Source organism: Aspergillus glaucus (assembly GCF_001890805.1).
Source record: "Aspergillus glaucus CBS 516.65 unplaced genomic scaffold ASPGLscaffold_41, whole genome shotgun sequence".
NCBI lineage: Eukaryota > Fungi > Ascomycota > Eurotiomycetes > Eurotiales > Aspergillaceae > Aspergillus > Aspergillus glaucus.
The window spans coordinates 36187-60209 of record NW_019170493.1 but is presented as its reverse complement, the minus strand read 5'-3'; the positions used below and the strand labels follow the sequence as shown (position 1 = coordinate 60209).

Here is a 24023-nt window from a genome sequence, read left to right as displayed (position 1 = left end):
TAATTGCTTTGGACGGGAAAAGATACAGCAGAAGTCCTACCTTAGGTCCAACCGACCGACCAACCAAACACACTCACAGTGATGTGTTTTTAATCCTCCCACTCTTCGTCCAACTGGTCTATCAATCGATTCTCGGCGTCCAGGTCATTCCGGCCTCCGCGGTTGACGAAGCTGCCACGACGAGTGTCGGCTGCGCCGCCGTTCATTCGGTCATAGCCGCTGGAGGGTCGTTTGAGGCGGAAGATGTTGCCTAGAGATGAGAAGAGGATGATAGCCATGTCCTGTGTTTGAAAAAAAAAATATTGTTAGTTTTGTTGGAGTAATGGCGTTTAAAATGGGTTTCATGATTGAAACGGTGACAGTGACAGTTAGATCTAATAATAGAGAGGGAGAGGGGAAGATAAAGTCCAATGTCCAGACGTGGTTATTGACAGTCTATACAGACGTAGTCGCTATGCAAGTACAACAGTTTCAGGTTCCAAGGAAGTCACGCAACACCCATGTTCAACACAGGCCAACTCCGTATAGCTCAATGTATCTAGCTTAGACCAGCCAAGACAAGATATCCAAGTTTAATCCACCCTCGAAACCGGTAACTTTGCATTTCCATACTCCTGAAAAGAGCCTCGGCCACGACGTCTGGACGAGAACAAACCCCGGAACGGTATCAGCGCCAGGATACTTACTTTGATAAAGTCCACCATGCCTGCCCAGAGACTGTAATTCGGGCATTGTTTCCAGCCGCGCTGGTGCATGACGGTTCGTTGGTAGGCGCAGCCTCCGAGTAGGTATACTGCGACGGCGATCAGGGCACTATGCCTGTCAGCTTCTTTATACCCAGAGATGTATGTAATGTCAACTCACATAACGCCAAACACACCCCCGGGCCCTAGTCCCTGGCCATCCGGACCCGGGGCCATGCCTCCACATGCAACTGAGCTCCGGACTTCGAAAAAGTATGTGCACTCGTCCATTGTGCCGACGTAGGATACGGCCGTTTGAGAGGCGTGGGCGTCGCGATCGCAGAGGAAGGACATGATGGAGGACTTGGTTCGGGTATTATCGTCTGAGAAATCACTGGAGCAGGGCGAGCCATCAGTGTAGTTGAGAACGAGTTTGCGGCCACGGAAGAAGGGATCGGAAGCTTGTTGTCTGCCAGTTCTATCAGCGCCTCTCTTCACATTGATTGTAGCTGGGTAATGGATACACACCCAATCGAATAAACCTCTCCATCCAACTCGTAATAAGCACTGATATTCTTCCAACGTGCTTTCTCAACTCCCACCACATCCTTGAGCTCCTCAACCACCGGCGCACAGATATTTATCGTAAAATTGGACGGGTAGTCATGGCCCCTGGCGTGCCAACTCTCCCCCGGCCCTCCCTTGTGTGTCTTCTCTCCATCTTTCGACTCGGGCGGGGTTAACGAGATCGCGCTCAGGTCGTAGTACAAGCCGGTGGTTGGAGAGCGTGCAACGCAGGGGGCGAGGGATTCCAAGTCCGAGGCTGCAGTAACTGGGATATAAGATGCTGCTAAGAGGAGGGCGCTCTGGATGAGCGAGCTGGTTGATAGCTTCATGGCGATCTGGATCACCACGACACGGCAGGGTGATCGATATGACAATCAGTGAATACTCGAGAGATAAAAGAAGCGATATAGATGAGATTATTAATCTCTGTATCAGAAATGGAAGAATCAAAGTCGAGACAGAGTAGTCGTGATAGAGTGAGAAGGAATGTCCAAAGACGTACGATTGCGGAGAAGCTCCGGCCGAAATCCGCGAGATTTAAATCATCCGTCGTCACTCCCAACAACATCCTCTCCATTACCAATTCTACCCGGAGAGCGCATTCTACTACTATCTCCCGGTAATTCATTTCAAAATGCCATCCAAGGAATCCAAATCTGGAATTCCCATTCAGCCTGTTCCTGAGAAGCGCGGCTATGAGTTCGGTGGACCGTACGTGTTCTTGAGATCGAGATCGAGACCCCGAGGAATAGAGCTGACATTGCGCTTTTGATAGGCTCGGAGCTTCTGGGATTATCTTTGGTCTTCCCGTTCTGATCTACGGCTTCACGTTTCTCTGTAACGATGTCTCCGGTTGTCCTGCGCCCTCGCTACTTCACCCATCCTCCCTGACCCTCGATGCGTTGAAACAAGAAATTGGCTGGCCGGAAGGAGGAATCGCGGCGTTTTATGATACACAGGTCACTCTGGGGGTACTGAGCTATTATGTGCTGAGTCTTCTGTTGTACGTGTTTCTGCCCGGACATGAGGTCGAGGGTACGGAGTTGGCTTGCGGAGGAAGACACAATTACAAGTTCAATGGTATACTCTCTCCAATTATCCATTACAAGCCATAACTGACGCGTGCAGCCTTCTTATCGGCCGTGTTGATTCTCTCGGGCTGTGGTGTTGGCACATACTTGCACGGGGCGGATTTCGTAGTCTGGACTTTCCTGTGGGACAACTACCTGCAGGTCATCACGGCCAACCTGGTGATCTGCACCGTGATCGCGGTCTTCGTTTACGTTATGAGCTTCACCGTTCCCTCTCCCGGTGAGAAGAACCCCGAACTCCGACAATTGGCTCCTGGTGGGCACACCGGCAACGTCCTGTACGACTTCTTCATCGGACGCGAACTGAACCCCCGTATACGGTTGCCTATCCCGTTCGTCAGTGAGAGCTCGCGCACCATCGACATCAAAGTCTGGAACGAGATGAGACCCGGTCTGCTGGGATGGATCATCCTGAACCTGTCGAACATCGCCCGCCAGTACCGAGAATATGGCTACATTACCGACTCGATCGTCCTGGTCACCGTCTTCCAGGCCTTCTACGTCCTAGACGGCCTCTACATGGAGCCTGCCCTCTTGACCACCATGGACGTCATCATGGACGGCTTCGGCTTCATGCTCTCCTTCGGAGACCTCGTCTGGGTGCCCTTCATCTACAACTTCCAAACCCGCTACCTCGCCATGTTCCCCTTCGAGCTCGGCCTCCAAGGTCTCGCCATGGTCCTCGGCGTCACCGCGATCGGCTACTCGATCTTCCGCGGCGCCAACAACCAAAAGAACCGTTTCCGCACGAACCCCAACGACCCCCGCTGCAAGAACCTCAAGTACATCGAGACCAAGAGCGGCTCCAAGCTCATGATCTCCGGCTGGTGGGGTCTTGCTCGCCACATTAACTACCTGGGTGACTGGACTATGTCATGGGCTTACTGCCTGCCCACCGGTGTTGCTGGTTTTGTTATGGTGCAGAGCGTGAACCCGGCTACTGGTGCTGTGCAGAAGCAGGCTGTGCAGACTCCTGAGGCTCGTGGGTGGGGTATGGTTTTTACATACTTCTACATGCTGTACTTTGGTGTCTTGCTTGTTCACCGTGAGATGCGGGATGAGGAAAAGTGCAAGAGAAAGTATGGAGCTGACTGGGATCGGTATACGTCGTTGGTTCGCAGTCGGATCGTCCCGGGTATCTACTAGTCAACGGGTATGGGATAGGGTCTTTTCAGTTCTTGTCTATGGGTTTCAGTTCAGCTGTCTGCCAGGAGACAAAAGTTGTGCCATTAATACTTGGTTTAATCTTTGTCGTTAATATAATTCATAATCTATGTATCTTAATGCGAACGCTTCTGCTTCTTCGGATCAGTCAAAACATCCAATCCCCATTCCTCATCTCCAGTATTAGGAACCCACCCTTTCAAAACCTCCCTGGCATCTCTAATAGCCTGTCCTCTCGCTTTTACAGCCCCTCCAACATACTCCGGTACACCCTTGAACTCATCATAAGCCGACGCCCCAAGCACACCCTTCCACATATCATGTTCTTCACAGCTATCCGCCCCAACAACATCCCTAACGACCCCCCACAACCTCGCCCTGCACAACGCACTCGCCCCCCTCGCCAACGGCGCCGACGCCCGATTCCCCTGCTTCACGCCATTAATCACCGTCTCGTAAAGCCCCGTGTTCGAACCGCGTAACTTCGGCAATGACTTGGGGTTATGATCTGGCAATGGAGAGGCGTGTGATGGCGCAATTGTCCAGATAGCTGATACGTTGCCTGGTTTTGTTTTTGGTTTGCTTGGCTTATCATCTGATGGACAGGGTGGTGGTTTGCGGAAGGGGTAGAGACGGTCGATTTGGCCACTGGGAATAGAAAGAATCCGGAACGGTTGGAAACGATATCCATACCCCGAGCCATCCTCTTCTCGATGAGTAGTAACAGGCCACCCCCGCCCACAGAGGGCCTCCATCCTCCCACCCGCCCCAAAAGCCCTATCACACGCAACCCGACTAATCTCCTCCTCTGGCAATATAATACCAGCCAGGTAGACATTCGCCGTCGGCGCAATCAGCAAACTCGTCTCATGGCATAGTAAAGAGGAGACCTGCCGCAGCGCTAGTTTATCAGAGCATGATTTGCTGCGTGTGGACTCTGCGTCTGTGCGTGCGGGTTTGCGGCGGACGACGCCTAGGAGTTGAAAGTGGGCGCGGCCGATGAGGGCATCTTGTGTTGTTGTATCGGTGGTATTGGCTGTGTTGGTTGATGCTGAGGCTAGTGTAGTTGCTGGTGCTGGTGCTGGTGGCAGCTCCCATGGCGTGGGATCCTCCTGCGCCGCCATACAAAGCTCCATACTTGCGTCGCCGCAGGGAGCGCAGGTGCAATACATATAGATTTTAATATCGGGGTAGAGTTCTAAAGGTGGCCATTCATTATCCACATCTTGGTGTTGGCGACGGCGGACGTATGGCGATGGCAGCTGACCCAACACACCACGACATTCATTTAGCAGCCAGTAATTGAATGCGCGGATAGCTAGTATCTCTGCGTGGCAGTCATGAAGCACCAGGCCCCTGCATTGTGGGATTTGAGAAGCGGATAGGCATTTCGCGCCGGTTCTGGGAGTCTTGTTAACATATTTGTTATGCTACTGGGGAGAGGACATGGACGTACGTGACAGCCACACAGGTTAGGTTTTCTGATTGTGTGTTTTCTCCTATTTAGTCTCTTGATCAGTTAGGTCTTGAGATATCTAGATTTATTTTCTAGGAGTACCCTTTACGACGACGATTCCCGTCATCGGGATCCATTCTCGCGATCCATCGGGGTGGATGGTTGGTTTGCTGCGCGGGGGCAAGGCATCGAAATGCTCGTGGACTAGAGTTGCTATTCGAGAGGATAATGTGCTTGAGTCCATATCGCTTGATGTATAGATGTAGAAGAGGTTTGCGATCGTTAAAGATTTCTTTTTATAGAGGTCACGTGATATTCAATTTTGTTCTGGAACTTCCTTATCGCAAACCACCATCAACCACACCAACCCATCGCAACCATCCAAACAATAACAACTCCCACTCAAAAGACGCCCAATAAAAAAAGAAAACCACCAAAATGGCCGACAAACTCCGCACGATGCAAAACCTCGAGGCCATGCAGGCCCGCTACGTCGGCACCGGCCACGCCGACACCACCAAGTACGACTGGACCTCCAACATCGTGCGCGACAGCTACGCGTCGTACATCGGGCATCCGCCGATGCTGTCGTATATGGCTGTGGGGTTGGGCGAGTCGAAGGAGAAGGTACGCGGGCAGATGATTGAGAAGATGGTTAGGGGGGCTGGGAATCCGCCTGAGGTAGGTTACGTCTTTGGTTGAGAGGGGAGGGTAGATTGGATTGGGCTAATGCGGTGGTGCAGACGCAGGAATAATTAGGTCGAGTGTTGTGTTTTGTTTAAGTCGAATTCGCGCGTACCCCTTAGTGTCCTACTTATTTGCGACACCGCGGTCGTCGAGACAAGCCGATAACCTCACATTGCGAATCGGATCCTGCCATATACCTCGAAATAGTCCCACCGCGAGAGCCTACGTGGACGGAAGTATATTTATTCGTGGCTCGTTATCTGTCTGGATATCGTTCAGCTGTCCTGGGTGCTTTTTTCGCGCCTGGGGTTGTATGGTTCAAGTCAAGAAGGGAAGGGATACTGCATAAGAATATACCCATGGCGAAATTGATGTCCGTGTGCGCTTTTCTGCAGATGAATCTGTCTGTTACTATACCAGTGAATATCTATCGATCATAATATAATAATGATTCACTTATGAGAAGAGAAATAGATGAATCCCAACTTCCAACTCCCCTACTTTTACAGCTTGCACTCATATTCTCATCCATCTCAATATCATCCATAAAATCCCCGGATATCTTTATCCTATACCTGGACTAAACTGTCACATGTCTAACGCAGAAGGCTCAGCTCTACGCCTTTTATATAAGACTCTGAGGATAGGCTATAGGCTCAACTAAAACCAGCGATCGTCAATCTAGGACCTACCACCTTACTATTTTCGCAAGAATACAGTGTCGAGCTTTCGGGTCAGCTTGTCCCGGACCAGAAGAAGTTGAGATGATATGGCACCCACTGTGGTCGTTCCAATACGCCCTGTAAGTGGGCTTTAACCCCTTCTAGCCCAAGTTACCACTCTCAACGGACAGAAGGTTAGATTTGTCGCAGGGACCGCTTCTAGGTTTCATCCCCATCCCGAATACCATCCCACCAGAGCTTACGACATGCAAATGCATCAGTAGCATACACAGGAACAATGAGTCGCTCGATCTGGGCCCAGACACTGGAAACCAATATCATTGCAGCGGTTCTCTTTCGCGTATCGATGGATTGACCCCAGGTACGTGTCCTGGTTACTCTGAGAGCAATGTTAACAAGTCTTGTTATATAAGATACGCGGAATATGATAACAAGGATATCGATGACACTAATACTACAGCGGCTCGTGACCCTGGGGACTGAGAAGCTAAACTTTCCTTGAATCCTGCATAAGCATTCAGGGGTTGATTACTGCTAGCGGCCGTGGCTAGTTTGATAGTCGTTGAGATAAGATTAAGCCATTGGGTTCCTTCTTGCGGGAGACTCATTGGCAGGCGATGCGAGCATGAAATGGTGATGAACGAGGACTGGCATAAGGCTAGCCGACTAATGTATATGATCCATGCAAATATCTTTTGCTGAGAGTAACGGGCCACACCAATTCCGTCCAAATATTCAGTGAAACAGAAGGACGTCCATGTCAGGTTTTTCGAACCTCCCCTGAAAATGCTTGCCGATGGACCGAATCAATTGCAACAATCCTGAGTGTCCAAGAGCAACAGATGCTGAGGGTATGCGGTGGAGCAGGTAAGTAGAGTGCTCTCCCTCCGAACTTCAGACTATCCGGGCACTAATTCCAGTGACTACAGCTGTCAATGACTTCGGAGCTGAGTTCGCAGACTTGACGAATATACCCGACATCTGGCTTGTTGGTGGACGCCGTTTTATGTGAGTCGTGGTAATCATCAAATGGTGTCACTTGCCAGGAAACGAGACGCAGGCGTTTAGTGATGTTCGCCTGGCAGCTATGAACCAAGCTGAACTCATATATGTTCATCTACAGTTCGATGCCGATATTTTCCTGATAGTTGACTGTAATGCAGAGAGATACTCCCTGCCTAGAAGTCAGATGCAAATTTCGGTCGACGGATCCTACCGTGACCTATATCGATGCCTGCTCTAATACCTTCCACGAAGGTAATCGTCTGGGCCTTCAATACTGTTATGTCATTCAGAACTGTGAAAACGTCACGGACAGATAGCCGTCGATTTTCAAACTTGGACAAGTTGTCGCATCTGTCTACAAAAAGTCAGGATCCCAAGTACACAAACCAGTTTGTTTTTGTTTCAGGAATATCGTCGTCCCTTAGGGCTTTCTACGTGAACGGCAGGGCATCCTGTCATCCAGACTGGTCGAACGAAAAAAAAAAAAAAAAAAAAAAAGTCCAATATGTCAATGTCCCGAACATGAATGCAAAAGTCATTTAACAAGGAAATACCGGAGGCCGTCAATATCGGTACCAATATCGCATTTTCCACGAAAGACCCATGGCTCAACGACTACGATATGAAAGAACTCCATGAAGATCATAGCAGCACAAAAAAGGATGTCATTCGGAAGGAAAAAAGGCAGTCACTGGCGCCTTATACTACAAACTCCGGCTTTTTGAATTCAATTTACTGACAACGGCAGAGCTCGACAATATTGTAATACGGAGGACATGTGAGGCACAAAAAGAGAAGCCTCTTTTTGATACCCCACACATTGTGTGGGTGCAATATGAACTCAGCATTTTTGGTATATCCGTTAGAGCACCTTGGAAACAGCTCGAACACAGCCTAAAATCCGAGAGAGTCATCATCGCGATGTTGAATCAATCTGGACAAAGTTCATGAGCTGACCCAGTGAGAGCTACACAAGCAGGTGGCTACCATGCGCGATATGTATACGAACAAACTTCCAAAGATCGTCATGAGAAACTTGAAAGTCTAGCAAAATTCGACACAGTTGACGTGGACAATGCAAACGGGGAGCTAGTAACTACCATATACAAACTGCGATTGGTCATTTCTCTGCCATGCACCAAAAATGAACATAAATGGAATTCTATAAAATCAGCACATGCTGCATGCGTGATGAAGCCCTGGCAGACTTGTCATTCATTTAATCATTGAAAACATTTATGACCCTGACGTCTCACTATTGCGCTACTTGCTTATCATAAGATGCAAGAGCAGATGGCGTTTACCGCCACATGATTGGGGATAAAGGAGAGTCTGTCTCATTCAGCAAAGGGCTGGTTGCATGATACTGTCCTGCATATTTGCTGCCATCGCGTCAGTTATTGACTGGCTTGGGCTGTTTGACCGACATCCTATATGCGACATACGAAGAAACGCAAATGGCATCTTTCTTGGTATAACTCGTATTATGGTACTAACACGGTGATAGCTGCTTCGGAAGTGCGACCTCAAGGATGGCGAAGAACGTGGGATGGCCAGAAGAGCCGAACACCTCCATCAATGTGGTGTTACTGAATAAATACCAATCCGTCGAGACTCATATCAAGGGAACGACACCATATAATCCCTACCCCAGCAGCAGATCTGACCTCTCCTCGAGTTCGCTAAATTCGAACAAACAGCTGCTTGGTTAAAGGGCTGTCTGTCGACAAACGACGATTTGATGACGGTGTTAGAACTCCTGATCACGACAGTACACGACTCCGATCAAATCCAGGCTCCGACGGGATAATCTTTTTATTGGGTCATTTTTCTCTTCCCCAGATTACATGGCCAGAGCTCGTGGTTCACCTGTTCCGGCCGAATTCAGATACCGTGTCTGGCAGCCCATCTCAATCCCTGTTCAGATCTTCTTGAAAAATATCACCACGCAAATCACTGGCAACCATGAACATCCTCGCATTAATTATGATCTGCGATCATGCTGACCTTGACCTTGTGTGGCACCTGTATGTATCTCATCAGATGTTTGAACCGGTATGTTCACTCTACTCATGCTCTAGTACGAATACCATAACTGATAGTCAAAGATACCCCTTATACAACGTTTATCGCCTCAAGGCAATGTTGAGGGATGTCTTCTCATTTGCTCGCGGTTTGCTTGAAATGGGCTACTGCTCAAAAACCTGCTTCCCCCGTTGAACCGGTATTATATAGCAATGACTGACTCCGGAATGGAATGCAAAAGTGAGCGATGAGAAAGAAGCCAGCCATTGGAACCAAACACGGCCAATAATCCCGCCGTATCTCGCCTTCCCTTCCTACGTATTCAATTGCAGCAAGTATACCCTGTTTCCAACGCATACATAGATAATATAAACCGTTCTCAAAACGACCTCCAGCATCACAATGGCCAAACTGGCGATTCAAGTCTGACCCGTCAAGATACTAATATGGTATCAGAGAGGCAAGGGTGATGAAAGATAACACTCCAGACCACCAAGTTGAACACCCGGTGTTTGTCCTGGAATGGCGTCTGGCGGAAGCACGAGAAAAAGACAAAGCTCTGGCTGGCAATCTCTAATCCGCGAAGCCGTCGGCACATGGGTTGGCACTGAGATCGAGGGGCTCTTGTTGCTTGCATTGCTTATGACTTTTCTATAGAGTATGGACCCAGAGAAGATCAGCGTATTACGTGGCTAAAGATGTTTCATGTTGTGCTTTAGAGGTATCTATGACTATGGCGTGTAGGACTTGGAAGGTTTGAGTGGAATCTGTATTCAACGCTTCTTAATCAAACAAACTGTACAATATCAATCCAAATACATACTATGGCACGCTATTATACATCCAAATATACATCCAAGAAACCCAGAAGTCCATCCCCCAATCTCAACCACTTAACCACCCTAACTCTCAACTTGCCCCTGCCCCCCTAACCTCTGATTCTCCCCCTGCAAACTCGCCACCAAATCCTGCCACTGCTGCCTTTCATTCCTCAACTTTTCAACCTCCTTCTTCAGCTCATCAACCTCCTTCTTTATCCCATCCATCTCCATTCTCGACCGTGATTTCTCCTCCTTCTCGACCTGTTTCTTTTGTCTCGCTTCGATCTTCGATGCCTCCTTGAGTTGATCCTGCTCGATCTTGCCGAGTTGTTTGAGAAGTTTGGATTCTTGGGCGAAGAGGCCGGAGGCTGCTTTGTGGATTTGCGCGGCGGAGCGGTGCGATGCTGTTGAGACTGTGCGGGCGTGTTTGGGGCGTTCTTGTTTTTCGCTGGGGCGGGGGAGATCTTCGGAAGGGGGTTGGTTGTTGTTTGTGGTTGTGCTTTTGGAGTCGGAGTCTGGGGCTGTTGTGCCGTCGGGTTGGGGTTGTGTTTGGACTTCGGGGGCGGGAGGTTCTTCTCCAGCTTTTCTGCTCTTGCGCTTTTCTTGCTTTTCTTTCTTCTCCCGCTCCTTTTCTTCTTTCTTCTCTCTTTCTCTCTCCTGCTTCTCCTGCTTCTCTTTCTCCTTTCTCTCCCGTTTCTCTCTCTTTTCCTTTTCTTTGTCTGTTTCTTTCTCTTTTTCATCGACGGAAGCATTAGCGTTGGCATTTGCGTCTAACCGCAAGGCTTCAATCTCCGTCCGTACAGCCTCCAATTTAGCCTGGACATCGCGCTTCCTTTGTGCAAGTTTGGCCAGGTGTCTCTCATGCGAATTCAGCTTTCCGGTTTTCTTATCCATCTGCATTAGATCAACAGGCGCGATATTGGTATGGCTGATATCAGAGCCCTCTTTCTGCGATTCTGTTTCCCTGCGAGTCTTGGAGCTACTCCTCCGTTTCAAACTAGACCGCGTGCTTGCTGTAGACAATGCGTCGTCAAATTCTTCGGAACCGGAGTCAGAACTGAGTGAGGATCTGCGCTGGTAGGGTACGTAGTCGAGAATAGCTTGTGGTGCGTAGCGCTCTATTCCTGCATTTAGCAGATATGCAAAGTTGGCGATGAGGCCGTTGCGCTGTTCTTGTTCATGGATCTCGTCTTCTCCATTTTCGTCTTCGTCTTCGTTGCTGAGAATTCTGTTCACGTTGGACCCCTTGGCGCCGCTGTGCAAGCTGGATGGTTTACTATCATCCTTCTCGTCATCGCGACTAGCCCAGTCAATGAACTTGACTGTATCGCCCCAGATACTCTTGGGTGTTCCTTTTTCGATCACCCACCGGGGGATACTTCCCCCGGGGTCACTTCTAGTAACCATGATCCATTCAACGGGGTAGGGGTTCGCCTCGTTGTCTTCAACGATGCTGTCAGCAGCCTCACTCTGTTTCTCTTCCGCAGCAGTATCCGTCTTCTCCCTCTTCCTCCCCTTCTTGCTGTCTCTCGACGACTCCGAAATACCCTCATGCTGGGCGAGATTCGGATCACTCGCCGTTACACTTTTCCCATCATCCGAAGAAACGGGAGGAACCTCCCTAATAAACTCCAACGAATCATACTGCCCCCGAATATACCCATCCTGAGGCGGCAATTCCGGATGCGTGCACGGTTTTGAAATCGACAACCAACTCCGACACCGTCTTGTCCCTCCATCACCATTCTCAAGCGTATCAACACCCTCCTCCCAACTCACACTAACCTGCACGAAATCCCTCGCTGTAGTAGGCTTAGGAAAATGCGCACAGATATCATAAACCTTGACACCCCCAATCACCTTCCCCCCCTCACCCTCCCCCTCTTCACGAACATCAACACTCTCGACCCTCCTCGCAGCCCCCAACCCCCTAACAACTTTATCCGGCGCCAGCCCCTTCTCCACCCTCCCCTCATTCAACCGCAGCGTCTCCTCAAGCTCAGAAGACAACTTCCCCCTCCACCGCCCAAACGGCATTCCCTCATGCACACTCCTCCGTCCAAACCACGTCGCCTTCCCATCACCAGCCTGCAACTTAAACAATGGGATTTCCTGCGGATTATCACGCGAATTCCCCGGTTTAAGCGGTTTACCCCATTGTTTCTGCAGCGATAGGATTTCGGGGTTTGTGGTGCCAAGGCGGGTGGATGACGGCGTCACTGTATATGCATGCCCGTGCTTATTCTGCTGCTCTTTCTTGTGGTGGTGGTGGTGGTCGTCGTCGTCGTGCGAGGATGAAGGGGCAGGTTCAGGGACGGAGGCGATGATGGTGCTGGCTTGTTGGGCGAGGGTGGAGAGGTAGGCGCGGAGGTCAGGTTGGGATTTGGGGATTTCGTCCCATGTTGTTGGGCCGAGTGCTTGGAGGGCTTCGTGGAGGGACATTTGTCTTTTTTTTTTTTTGTTTTGTTTTCTGTGTGTCGGGGGATTGGTGTTGTATTGTGTAGATGGTGGTTGAGTGGTGTTGGTTGTTGGTTCGTCGTGGACTATCTCGGGTGATCTTCGAATGTGGATGCCTGGAGACGCTGTCGTGTTGTCAAGTAAAATATGTGCAAATACTAATGATATTAAAAAGAAAACAGCACCTTTAAAATCCTCAATCCTCTTCACAACCGGATGTTGATGCAATTTGAAAGATGCAGGTTTGTTGCGCTGTTGTCGATGCTACGGGAGCTGGCATGATGTCATTACCAATGCCGAGGCAAACCTATCACTACCACTACGCTACCACCACTACTACACCTAGTAAAAGAAGAATTGCCACTTTCCAACATATTCATTATTTCCTGAATACAAGCGAGGGACAATATCACAAAAAAATCAATAAGAGAAAGTAATCCGAAGCCCAGCTCCGCCAAATCGCCAGCATCCGATTCTCCGCCGATTCCATCCGGGGAATCTAAAACAAGACGGGGCATACCCAGGAATTCATACAAAAGAAAAAATATCCAGCCTGGACGATAGGAGATGACCCTATCAGATAGACAGGGACAGGCGTGCACAGTCGGCGACCGGCAACAAACGTAAGAGACAGAGGAGAGAGGAGAGAGGAGAGGACTGGCTGTCCGTCGGATAACGATAACCGGGCGATACATGTACGGTCACAGACCGCTTGTACCGCTCAGATATGTATATCCTGACTCGCGACCCATCACGGACGGGCGTTGCGAGTCAGGCGCAGGCAGTGCCTCTTTTTCTCGCATTTGTCGCTCTGTTTGGTCGCATCGCATCGCCGACTGTCCCGCTGTGTGTCGCAAAATTGAGACTACCCGACATCACAGATGTCAGGTAGTCTGCGTCGTCGCACGAACTCGTCCGTCCTCCTTACCCGTCCGATTGAACGGACCAGGACCAGTCCAGTACTCTGTACCGGAAAGGAAGGCGTCGACAGGAAACCAGGGACAAACACTAATAGTAGTCGCAGACAAACCATTGTGTTTTCCCCCTGACAGACACCTGTCAAGTAAGCGACAAAGAAAGGAAATCGTGTAACATGCTTTCGTCCAAATCATATCCCAAGCCGCGAGGCTCACCAGTCTTTATGCGGGATAAACAAGAAAAGAACAACCAGATAGCCGACCCGCCGCTTCTTAATGCAATCAAGAAAGGCAAAGCAAAACAGAACAAAACAAAAACAAAACAAAACGCTAGCGCTTGCTCGTAAGGAAAGGGCAAATTCAAAACATCGCAAACAAAAAGAGAGAGGAGCAGCGGATTATGCCTGTTGAAATGCAAGATGGAGTATCATAATGTCGCAGAATCAATCAAACGCCGTCAAAGAACATGATGCCAATTAGTCTGATGTTGTCTGGTCTCGCGAAAAAGGTGTCGTATCGTTGCGATGGTCGTAAATATTCGGGTCCGGATGAGCTTGGGAAACGTCGAATCCGATTGCTTGCTGAGGCCAGCCTCGAGATCTGGTCGAAAAAAGAAAACGCACGCGAAAGTCAGGAACACCGTTCCACAGCATCATACAAGGTTCATGGGCACATTTACATCGTGGCCCCGTACGGCAACGCGAAATCCTGGTACCGCTCACCCCATCCGAAGCCTACCATGCTTGCGGCCGTGCTGCAAGGCTGCACGAGCATACTGGGAAGCGGAAGCGGGGCGATAGGAGCTGTCGTGGCAGCAACTGTCGTCGGGTAGTACTGCGTAGTGTTGTACGGCGCCGTTGTGGTATAGGGTTGGCTGTATGACGGTGTTGGGGAGGCAAACTGAAGGTCATTCAAGCCGCCCAAACCGGCCCACAGGTTGGGATTCGAATCGGCCGTGGTGGCGGCTGTGGTCGCGCCGGACGAGAACATGGAGGAAACCGGTTGAGGGACAAGATCTTGCCACCACGTCTCGGGACCCGTCGAACTAGGCAGAAACGGAGTCGGTTGCAGCAGGTCCATCGTATTGGTGCGCGGCGGAGGGGGGAGCAAGGGAACGAAGAGGTTCGAGATGGCATTCTTTGCCTCCTCACTTCTTCCTCCCAGTAGTTCTCCGGCCCCATCCTCCTCAATCCCTTCAAGGGCATGGGCGTTGGTACGGTAGACAAACTTGTTGGCGGCCTGATTGAACTCCTCCTGCATCTTCTTCAACTGTTTCCCTTTCTCTGGCCAGTCCCATGTGTTGGCATTGGCGTCAGCGCAATAGATATCCCGATGGAAGTCGACCAACGATTCGATTGTCTCGGGGGTTAACTTGAAAGCGACTTCGTTCTGCGACACCATATCGACATGGACAACGTACGCCTCGACGTGGATCATCTGATAGTTGAACAGCCCCTCAATGAGAGGGTCTTCGTCCTTGCGAAGCTCCGCCTCGGGGGCTTTGGGGAACATCATGGAGCAGAGGGTCCAGATGGCGTTGGTCGACGACAGGGTCTCGGTCAGACATCGCGTATGCTGGGTGACATTGTTCAGTGGACGCTTGACCCGGTTAACACGCTTGAGGGCAGCTGTTAGCCATGGTTCAACTTTGCGATTCAAGACGACGTTTGGCGACGACCGAGGCGCGAAGGCAGCGGCCGACGAAGGAAGTAAGACGGTTGGCATAATGATTTTGCGCAGACACCAATTGTCTTGTTTGGAGGAACGAAAAGAAACGATTAATTATAAAGGCGACATTCGCCCATACACAAGTGAATTTATTCCCACACTGTCGTAGTTCCAGGTATAGATGAGACGAATCGCGGATTGTCAGTTAGGCGCAGCGAAACCGAATCACTGCGAGAGAAAATCGGCTGCCTGGCCACACGGGGGATAGGATGGATTCGCTTTCGGAACGGATTCAGAATGGAATTGGAATTGTAGGTAAACCAGGGATCCCAAGGACAGGGTACGGCGACTGTATAGGGTCAAAATTACTGTGCGGGCGAATGCGCGAAGGAACGAAACGAGTCAACGTTAAGAGAAAGAAAAGAGAGGACGTGAAAAGTAGGCTGGATAGAATGTAAAAGAGGAACGGAAAGAAAAAATAGAAGAGAAGAGAAAGAGGTGGAGGAAGGGAGGTGGAAGAGAGAAATAAGAATAGAGACAAGCGAGAAAGAGGGGGCGATAACCGAAACAGGAAATCGGAGGATGCTGGCGGGGAGGGATTTGTATAGTAATGGCGCCGCGAATCCAGGCCGGGGGTTAGATGACATATATATCCGGGTAGATAGAAATATTATTACTATAATAGCATCATTATTATTTTATTTATATTATTATATTTCAACATGGACAGGCATACCTGTTCCATAGTAGCAGTGGGATATATCCGGCAAATTTTTCTCAACGGATACTCTCACCCGATCGTATGGTACTCTGGACAAAGTGGCCACCGTCCGTCCGGCTTCCCCGACTCAGATCTACCAGAGCACGAGAAGAGACCAAAGTTACAGAGTCAAGTGTGATTCTGCAGGTGTCCGGATTGGTATACTTCTGACTACGACTACAACTGGCTGAATAAAGGACCCGAGATCCATTCTGATGCAGTTGAAACAGCATATCTGTACTTGCACGGTATAGGAATTGGATTCAGGAGGCAGCAAAACGTAGTGCAGATGCCCATTACTTGTACGGGGCAGTATGTATGTATTCCTGCTAAGCCCCAATGGTCCACAGTCTAAACGGTCACTCCGAAAGGTTGCGAAGATCATGTCTATCCAGGAAAATAGAGCAACTCCATACAGAGTAATAGTCAGAGAAGAGGGTTCCGGAGGAGTTGCCGTTTCCACGGCGGTGCAGAGTCTACAACGTCGTATATCCAGTGCATGTCTGTATAACAATAGAAAGGTACTATCGGTGAACTGGTTGCCACTGGACTCAGCTGGCATTGTCCGGACTCCGGCATCATCAACATCAGCATCACCGGGGCGTATAAAGTATACTCTGACTCTGCACGCGGCATATCTGCACGGCTGGGTAAAATAGGCAGGTAAAACTCTGCGATGGACAGTGCATGGTCTACTCCATATAATACATTGGTGATATAGGTGTTGCACGCGGAAAAGTCATATACGGAACGGTTCCCGTGTTCCGTATATCCAAGATGCCACCTATGATCCCACAAAGAACATATGAATGTCTACCATGGCTCCCCTACTGTAGAGTAATATCTCGATGGTCAAAAATACCGTATGTAAACAGAATACCACCGGCATCGCGAGATCTGATTAGCGAACAATCTCAGCTGATGGAGGGCGCCATGCGGTGGGCCTCGCGGTCTTGGGCCACTTATGGGCTATTATTGGCCTGACTAGCAGAACGACGGGCGCTGCTGAGATCCCCGCTGGGATCGGCCATTGGACTGAGCCCGGTCGATGCTCATCTCCAGACTTTCGGGTCTGCCTCGATACTGTATTTTACTAGATAGGTCACAACTACAATATATAGGGGGGTGTTGTACTCTGTAGACAAAAGTTCAGTATAGTCTGGACATTTCTTGAGAATTATGAAGACTCGTCAGCACTCGATGCATCACTGCCGGAGTGAGGCCGTTACTGCATTTGCATTACTCGACAGTCTAAGCGAACTGCGCCACCGCCACAGCTGTCACTCGCCACAGACCACGTTCAATGTACCGATGCCGGCTGAAGATTCTTAGAATAGTACAGCGTAGTATCTTACATCATGAGTCACTCGAAAAAAAATAATAATAATAATAATAATAAAATAAAATACCATGTAAAAATCTGTTCTGCGTTGTGGGATGTTATCAATGCAGTGCCCTATACGGATAGTGGGGGACGTGGATATATTGTTAATCATGACTCCATGCCCGAGTCGAGTATTCCTTTGACCGAGTCATCCAACTTGCATACCCCTACATATCATCAAACAAACCCAAAAACCAAACTCGGAAGCCTGGAACTACACCAGAGCATCCCGTAGAAAACATACATCCTACGCGCCAACAAGCCCCTCATCTCGGCGCCTACATAAACATTAAAACCACCAACCGCCGTAACTACAAACACAAACTGTCTCAGAAAATGCAACTCTACCAGCCTGACTGGCTCCGATGCCATCTCACAAACATACAAAACCATAACCCATAATGCTGACGAAGAGACCACGGCGCTACAGGTAACGCCTGCCCCTGCCCCGCTACCCTCGCACAAAGCAAAGACAATGGCCGGTGACACTCTGCATGACAGCGGACAGGGACCGGCGGGAAAAAAAAAAAAAAAAAAGTTCCACAGTAACTTGCTGACAGTACATGCGCTATTGATCACCTGAGCAGACTATACCGGATTTGTTGTTGTTGGGCTGGGACGGGGATTTGGCGAGACAGTCGGAGGATTTTATTTGTACTTTCGGTGGGTGCTTTAGGTCGGGGGTTTGTTCCGGTGTTACAGGGATTGTGGATTTGGTGGGAGGGTCTATTTTTATTAGGTTGTGATACTTGTGTGATGATATGTATGTTTCCTGATTTGGTAGGTCTATGTATATTTATCCTTGACCTTGGACTTTTGCAAAGTACGACAGGGTCACATTTGAACAACTTCCATTGTGAGAAGTCAACTATGTTAGCTATTCTTTCATCCTGGTTTGTATTCGCAAGCTCGATGTGGTAGTGCAAAACGTTTCTTTGATCGTCACACTTGGCCATATCAAGACATCGCTGACAGCTTACAGGAACTATAACGTCAGATGGATTGTACAACCCTTCACAGGCAACATCAAGCACTTTCAGGGTTACGCAAAAACGCCATGTCAAACCATCCGGCTGATATCGCACTTCTACCTGGTGCCTGGTAGCACTGACAGATCTCTTATAAGCGTCAATGCATGGGTTCTGCATTATGACGCTCAGATACACAAACCATCTCTACAAGGTTCCGGCCAGAGTGATTGAAGTCTGATGACAGCTTGGTATTGTGAGAGGTCATCTTGTAAGGGCTGTCCATGCTCGATTGATTGGACTTGAAGTGTCACGGTCTATCAGAGTTCTTTGGCGGCGCTGTCACTACATATGACAGGCAGGAATACTACACCACATTCGACCCTTGTCCTTGTCACAATAAACATCGGGATCGCCTCCGCTACTGTGTACTAGGCAAAATGAGATGTTCAGGCTGGCCTTTGACGGCTTTTGTCGGATTCTGTCAGATCACCTTCTACGGTGAATTGGAATATCACGTTCTGGAATACCTGGTCTCGAATCATCTGGACTACAGTCTTGAGTCAATATAACGGAATATGAAGACGTAATTGTTGCAATTCACGAAGGACGGGATGTCAAAACATACACAGCCTTCGAAAAGGTCCAAGATATCGGTTGATACCACGGCGTGTCAGCTTTTTTTTTTTTTTTTTTTTTTTTTTCTTCTTCTTCTATACAAGGCTTACTCTACTAGACACGAATTGCCATTCATTGGCACAATGCTGTGAAGGATACAGCTGAATGCATACCGAATAAGACCTAGGTTTTCCTTTTAAGCCTGTCCGGGGTGTCATCAGTTATGTTTGTTCAGGCATGGCGATTGTGCCATGAATAGACCATTGATAATCCCGTGAGCTCTCTGGACTACGCGGATATAGTAGTAGCAGTAGTTGTAGGCATACATCCGTTTGTACTCAAACGGAATGTCTGCTTTTCTTGCAGCTATACGGAACATTTTATATAGATGCTCTCTTTATGCGATGATCTATTGATCTATAAGCATGGCCATGTCGCCCAGCTGTATTCTAATTATCTATATCACCTTATTGTTTTTCTTTACTATCGACCATCTATCGTTTTGTCTCTGGCATAGTCCTTTCGTACACCCCGTCTTTTCTTCTGTAATAGTCTCATGATATACCCCTTCAAATGTCCTATTCATCGAAATTATATGCGCCGATGGCTGTTGAGTAGAATTGCACGCTTAAGTCTGTGATGGAGTTTGGGTTGAAAGTACACGGGCCATCATAGTCCTCAGTTATTGATCAATCAGGTCTGTATGTCAGATATGTGCGAGACTACAGTGTGATAAGGGAGCTACGTGGTTCTCGCACTTTATCTTCTAAACCTTATACCTAATTATGTACCCGAAAGAATTGGGCAATACTGATCTGCGAATGATTAACAGGGGCAAACGATAGCACCTTGATGTGCATAGTACGGCAAGGTACGGAATACCTGCCTCTTTCCATTCGAACCGTTTTTATGTACGATGGACAGCGCAGTGTGTGACTTTTCGTATATCACCATGTTGACGTTGGGGCATTTCTTCGATGCTACTCCACTTGGATATTGAGAACGTATCCCTTTGTCTCTCGACGTGGGCTATTGCCGTAAGCTAGCATCATTGTGCATAGATGTAAAGACCAGGCTCTGGAAAGCTCTGACACCATTCGATCCCGGGGACATTGGACGATGCATATTTGAAGCCGATGACGACCAACTGCTTGTACTCGTTTGCAGGGAGGAGCCGCGGCGATTCTGATTTGAGCTCTCAAAGTAACTGGAGTAAAGCTGATCGTCTGATCAGCACCATGCAAGAATATTAATTCGGAGTGCTAGCAAAGGCCAACTCTACAACTTCGCTAGATCTCAATGGACTGGATAAAACTGCCAATGACACGAGAGTCGATGTTAGTGGGTAATAATTGACATTAGAACAGATCGGTTAGCCAGAAGCCATTGATAGTCGAATTTTACCTTGTTTAGTCTGAAGCATCTTGACAGTTGTGTACATTCCAGAACTTCTGCATAGAAGATCATCGTGGAATTGAAAACTAGTTGATGCACTAGAGTACAATTCGTTGCTACAGGCGCTATCGAGCTTTGATATCTGAACTAGGACAATAAGCTTTGGCAGATGAACCGTTCTTGCAAAGCATCAATGCACTAGGAACATGGTGCATGTCTGGCCGGTGCTGAACTAGGAGAGTACTAGTAAAGTTACGAGTTCATTATTCCTCTCCGGAAACTATTGGGAAGTGTCAACAACTGTCCTCTCTCGCTTGACAGTAATACAACCACATGGACACTGGAGCAAAGACCAGGGAGGTGTCCTTCCAAGTATGTGCTCCGCAGAGACAACTGGTCAGTCCTCTCACCTACTTTGTACTACCAGGGAATATTATGTGCGTCTTATGGCGGTTGGGGGGGGGGGGGGGGGGAACCCCCCCTACTATTGCTTATGGCAATTGAATATGAAAATAATATGGCACTGATTCTACACGGGCCAAGTCATGTATTCTCATGACGCAGATGGCTTGACTTTGGACAAAGCGGGAAAATCGCAATAAGCAGCTGTAGCCGCAGTTAAGCTTTCCGGAGTCCGCTTCGTATTCTTCAACCGTGGTCGTTCAAATGAACTCCTATTTTCGTCGCTTCTTTCCCTGGTTCACTACTTTCACACTCTTACTACAGAGTATGTATAAACATCTGCTCACCCATGGTCAACATCGGCTATATTCATCAAAATAGCAGCCCATCTCTTGGGTCAGGAACAAAATCCTCCAATCCCAACACGACCCGAATTGCCCGCTAAGTCCTTTAGGTTGAACTAGTTCCTGCCGCTAGCTTGGCGACCCATAGAAAAATCTGTATATGGCTGTATCATTGGGCGAGAGAGTACTTTGACAATCCCCCGCCTGCGTGTCTCACTCGTACCAATCACGGAGACTCGGTTAGAGTGCCCAGAGCGGACATGGTGAGATATCTCGAAGACTGCCGGCATATTTGACGGATTATAGCCAAGGCTTAGAGACAAGGCTGTGATGCATGTGCTTGTATTATCGCAGTGCTATCTACTCTGGGAGACTACTATGTACTACATACTGTATACTACTATGCGTGCTTTAACAGAGAACTGTGTCAGTAGTGCGGATGGAGGACATGGCACTGAGCAATCCTCCGAATACGATGCCGATCGCAACGTGGTTGAGTGTTGTCACTGTCCTCTGTACAGCCTCAGATCACATGTTACCGAGATGAACCTGGGGTTGTCTCCATTTCCTACCGATTCTTTCAATTCTCGTTATTGTAATCGTCTTCTCCGCATCGTTGGACTCGATCCCCCGCATTTCTCTCTAACCGATGCTCCATTGTATCCATCTCTCATCTATCAAAGTTCGTGAAGGTCTGGAGGTCACGTACCGAGTTGACCGGAGAGTGTGAATGCGGTGCATCCGTGGTTCCCCCGAGACCCCTGATCGGAGATTTCATCCAGATATCAACCACGTCGTTCAATGGAGATACTCACTCGGTACCACACAAAGAATATACTACAATATTTGTACTCTTTATTTCATTCTCTACTATGGAATTGTACAAGTATGCTTGTTCTGTTGACTGCTAACGGAATGCTCCATGGAGACTAGCACTATGGAGGCTGCCGATCCCGAGGCAGTCGGCTCAATCTTGGGCCTAAAAGGAATATCGCCGCTGCAAGTCGCAATTTCCCTATCCTCCTCCGAAGAGACCGTCTTGCGCTAGTTTTGTTTTGTTTTTTTTTTTTTGGTGCCTTTTGACCATGTTCTCCTGGCTCTTTCTGTGCCCTGGATTAGCAATGCTACCAGGAGATTCATTCGAATTAGGCAACTCCCCCGGCATATCCCGGTCTAAACGAGCTCCCCCCCCCCCCCTGTGCCATTGACATCAACAAAACTCGGAATCCTCTAAATTGAGGTGAATAAACTACACTAGCGAAGGGCCCGGTGGGGGGTCGCAATCCTCGGCTGGCCCCATTTTCCCTCTAATTGTGGGGAGAAGTTTTGGTCCAATTGTTTAGTCTAATGCTTAGGGAGGTCGATATTATTTAAAAAGCATGCTCCCCGCCAGGAAAGAGATCTCCTGAGGTTCTGGTTTGTCGGATTTCGGGCTCCTTCTCAAGTCAAGTTACTGTCCTCCCCTTCCCTCCCGTGAACCGCCAGCATGCGTTTCTCCGCTGTTATCACAAGTACTCTTTTGCTGTCCAGCACTGCGCTGGCTTCCCCGGCTTCGTCGCCTGCGGGAAGTGCTTCGGCTCAGAGCGCCTCGAGTGAATCGACAGCCGCTGCTGTTCACCAGAATGTGAACAACCAGGGCAACTCTCAGGCCAGTGGTCAAGAAAACGCCCCGTTGACCACTACCACCCAGCAGCAGCAACAACAACAGCAGGAACAGCAACAGTCTACGTCGCAGGCTCAGGTTCATGTGCCAGCTCCATCTCAAGGCAAGCCCGAGGAGGATGAGTCCGCTTCGGCTCAAACCCCAACCGCGGATGCTGCCACTGGTTCCGCCAACACGGCAGCAGCTGCCAGCCCTTCCCCTAGCGAGGCGTCGTCCAACACCAAACACACCGAGACCAGCGATGATGATGACCAGGATGGTGGTCTTCTGGGTGGCATTCTGGGCGGCGAAAAGTCCAGCAGCTCTTCTTCTGAGGCTGCCACTCCTGCCGCTAACACTGCCAACTCTGGCAACACCGCCAGCACCGCCAGCACGGCAGCAGCTACCAGCCCTTCCCCTAGCGAGGCGTCGTCCAACACCAAACACACCGAGACCAACGATGATGATGATGATGATGATGATGACCAGGATGGTGGTCTCCTGGGTGGCGTTCTGGGCGATGCAAAATCCACCCAGAACACTCCCACTTCCTCCGCTGCTGAGAGCACCACGTCTCCCGGTGCAGCTGCCTCCACGGGTGCTTCTGAAACCACTGGAGATGGTCTCCTTTCTGACTTGAAATCGTCGCTCGGTGGTGTCGGAGGTCTTCTCTCGCCTACCTTGCTCAAGGACATTGAGTCTTTCTTCCACCACGTCGCCTACCTGCTCGACGACAAGAGCACGGATCAGACCAAGACCTTGATCGGGAAGGGTTACAACCTTCTGACCGACGACTTGGCCGACGAGGTCAACAGCCTCCTGAAGAACGGCAACAACCTCTTGACGCCTAGCTTCGTGAACGACACTCAGACCTTGATTAGCAACGTTGGACCTCTGCTCTCGCCTGACTTGTTTGAGAAGATCAGCACCCTGCTCAACAACGGCAACGACCTCCTCACTCACGAGTTTGTCAAGGAGGTCAACTCGCTCATCACGAACGGCAACAACTTGCTCACGCCCGACTTTGTCAAGGAGATCAACAGCTTGATCAAGACTGTCAAGCCTCTGCTTAACGACGACCTGTTCGACAAGATTACCAAGTTGCTGAACAACGGTAACGACCTGTTGACCGCCGACTTCGTCAAGGAGGTCAACTCCCTGATCAAGAACGGCAACAACTTGCTCACGCCCGACTTCGTCAAGGAGATCAACAGCTTGATCAAGAACGTCCAGCCCCTGCTTAATGACGACCTGTTCGACAAGATTACCAAGTTGCTGAACAACGG

General features: G+C 49.3%; 10 protein-coding genes across 10 annotated transcripts in view; 5 read left to right on the top strand and 5 right to left on the bottom strand.

Moving 5' to 3' along the window:
• Positions 1-89: 89 nt before the first annotated feature.
• On the bottom strand, positions 90-1579 carry ASPGLDRAFT_138236 (putative vacuolar sorting receptor (Mrl1); the record flags this gene model as incomplete). The annotated part of the gene is made up of 4 exons (XM_022541599.1): positions 90-281; positions 687-813; positions 865-1152; positions 1212-1579. The coding sequence occupies 4 exons, from the start codon at positions 1577-1579 to the stop codon at positions 90-92; spliced, it is 975 nt and encodes a 324-aa protein (XP_022395447.1).
• A 305-nt stretch (positions 1580-1884) lies between these two features.
• Positions 1885-3487, top strand: erg24B (c-14 sterol reductase; the record flags this gene model as incomplete). Its single annotated transcript, XM_022541598.1, has 3 exons — positions 1885-1961; positions 2026-2330; positions 2379-3487. 3 exons carry the CDS (start codon positions 1885-1887, stop codon positions 3485-3487), a joined length of 1491 nt encoding a protein of 496 aa, XP_022395446.1.
• ASPGLDRAFT_1510213 (tRNA-specific adenosine deaminase) lies at positions 3440-5333 on the bottom strand (the record flags this gene model as incomplete). Its single annotated transcript, XM_022542205.1, has 4 exons — positions 3440-4906; positions 4962-5004; positions 5064-5209; positions 5326-5333. 4 exons carry the CDS (start codon positions 5331-5333, stop codon positions 3622-3624), a joined length of 1482 nt encoding a protein of 493 aa, XP_022395445.1. The 3' UTR covers positions 3440-3621.
• ASPGLDRAFT_53341 (splicing factor 3B subunit 5 family protein) lies at positions 5332-6145 on the top strand. Its single transcript, XM_022547952.1, has 2 exons — positions 5332-5642; positions 5705-6145. The coding sequence occupies exons 1-2, from the start codon at positions 5400-5402 to the stop codon at positions 5714-5716; spliced, it is 255 nt and encodes an 84-aa protein (XP_022395444.1). The 5' UTR covers positions 5332-5399; the 3' UTR covers positions 5717-6145.
• A 3965-nt stretch (positions 6146-10110) lies between these two features.
• ASPGLDRAFT_53340 (uncharacterized protein) lies at positions 10111-12652 on the bottom strand. The gene has a single exon (XM_022547950.1). The coding sequence runs from the start codon at positions 12622-12624 to the stop codon at positions 10264-10266; it is 2361 nt and encodes a 786-aa protein (XP_022395443.1). The 5' UTR covers positions 12625-12652; the 3' UTR covers positions 10111-10263.
• A 572-nt stretch (positions 12653-13224) lies between these two features.
• ASPGLDRAFT_1190332 (uncharacterized protein) lies at positions 13225-13981 on the top strand. The gene has a single exon (XM_022540012.1). It carries the CDS (start codon positions 13333-13335, stop codon positions 13729-13731), a length of 399 nt encoding a protein of 132 aa, XP_022395442.1. The 5' UTR covers positions 13225-13332; the 3' UTR covers positions 13732-13981.
• A 250-nt stretch (positions 13982-14231) lies between these two features.
• On the bottom strand, positions 14232-15281 carry ASPGLDRAFT_138259 (uncharacterized protein; the record flags this gene model as incomplete). The annotated part of the gene is made up of 1 exon (XM_022541600.1): positions 14232-15281. One exon carries the CDS (start codon positions 15279-15281, stop codon positions 14232-14234), a length of 1050 nt encoding a protein of 349 aa, XP_022395441.1.
• Positions 15282-15435: 154 nt separating this feature from the next.
• Positions 15436-16018, bottom strand: ASPGLDRAFT_1189801 (uncharacterized protein). Its single transcript, XM_022540008.1, has 2 exons — positions 15961-16018; positions 15436-15900 (listed from the first exon to the last, which is right to left on the bottom strand). The coding sequence occupies exon 2, from the start codon at positions 15869-15871 to the stop codon at positions 15590-15592; it is 282 nt and encodes a 93-aa protein (XP_022395440.1). The 5' UTR covers positions 15872-15900; positions 15961-16018; the 3' UTR covers positions 15436-15589.
• Positions 16019-17153: 1135 nt separating this feature from the next.
• ASPGLDRAFT_53337 (uncharacterized protein) lies at positions 17154-18093 on the top strand. The gene is made up of 2 exons (XM_022547949.1): positions 17154-17798; positions 17956-18093. The coding sequence occupies exon 1, from the start codon at positions 17343-17345 to the stop codon at positions 17601-17603; it is 261 nt and encodes an 86-aa protein (XP_022395439.1). The 5' UTR covers positions 17154-17342; the 3' UTR covers positions 17604-17798; positions 17956-18093.
• A 4488-nt stretch (positions 18094-22581) lies between these two features.
• Positions 22582-24023, top strand: part of ASPGLDRAFT_1510199 (uncharacterized protein) — a gene marked incomplete at its 5' end in the record, with an annotated part of 3023 nt that continues 1581 nt past the window's right edge. The window contains one exon of the mRNA XM_022542204.1: positions 22582-23964. Coding sequence (XP_022395438.1) covers positions 22582-23964 — 1383 coding nt within the window. The remainder of the gene's footprint in view (positions 23965-24023) is intronic.

Excerpts from the sequence above, each read along its gene's own strand:
- ASPGLDRAFT_53341 (XM_022547952.1), top strand. The coding sequence starts at position 5,400 with ATGGCCGACAAACTCCGCACGATGCAAAACCTCGAGGCCATGCAGGCC.
- ASPGLDRAFT_53340 (XM_022547950.1), bottom strand. The coding sequence starts at position 12,624 with ATGTCCCTCCACGAAGCCCTCCAAGCACTCGGCCCAACAACATGGGAC.
- ASPGLDRAFT_1190332 (XM_022540012.1), top strand. The coding sequence starts at position 13,333 with ATGTACGGTCACAGACCGCTTGTACCGCTCAGATATGTATATCCTGAC.
- ASPGLDRAFT_1189801 (XM_022540008.1), bottom strand. The coding sequence starts at position 15,871 with ATGTCATCTAACCCCCGGCCTGGATTCGCGGCGCCATTACTATACAAA.
- ASPGLDRAFT_53337 (XM_022547949.1), top strand. The coding sequence starts at position 17,343 with ATGAGTCACTCGAAAAAAAATAATAATAATAATAATAATAAAATAAAA.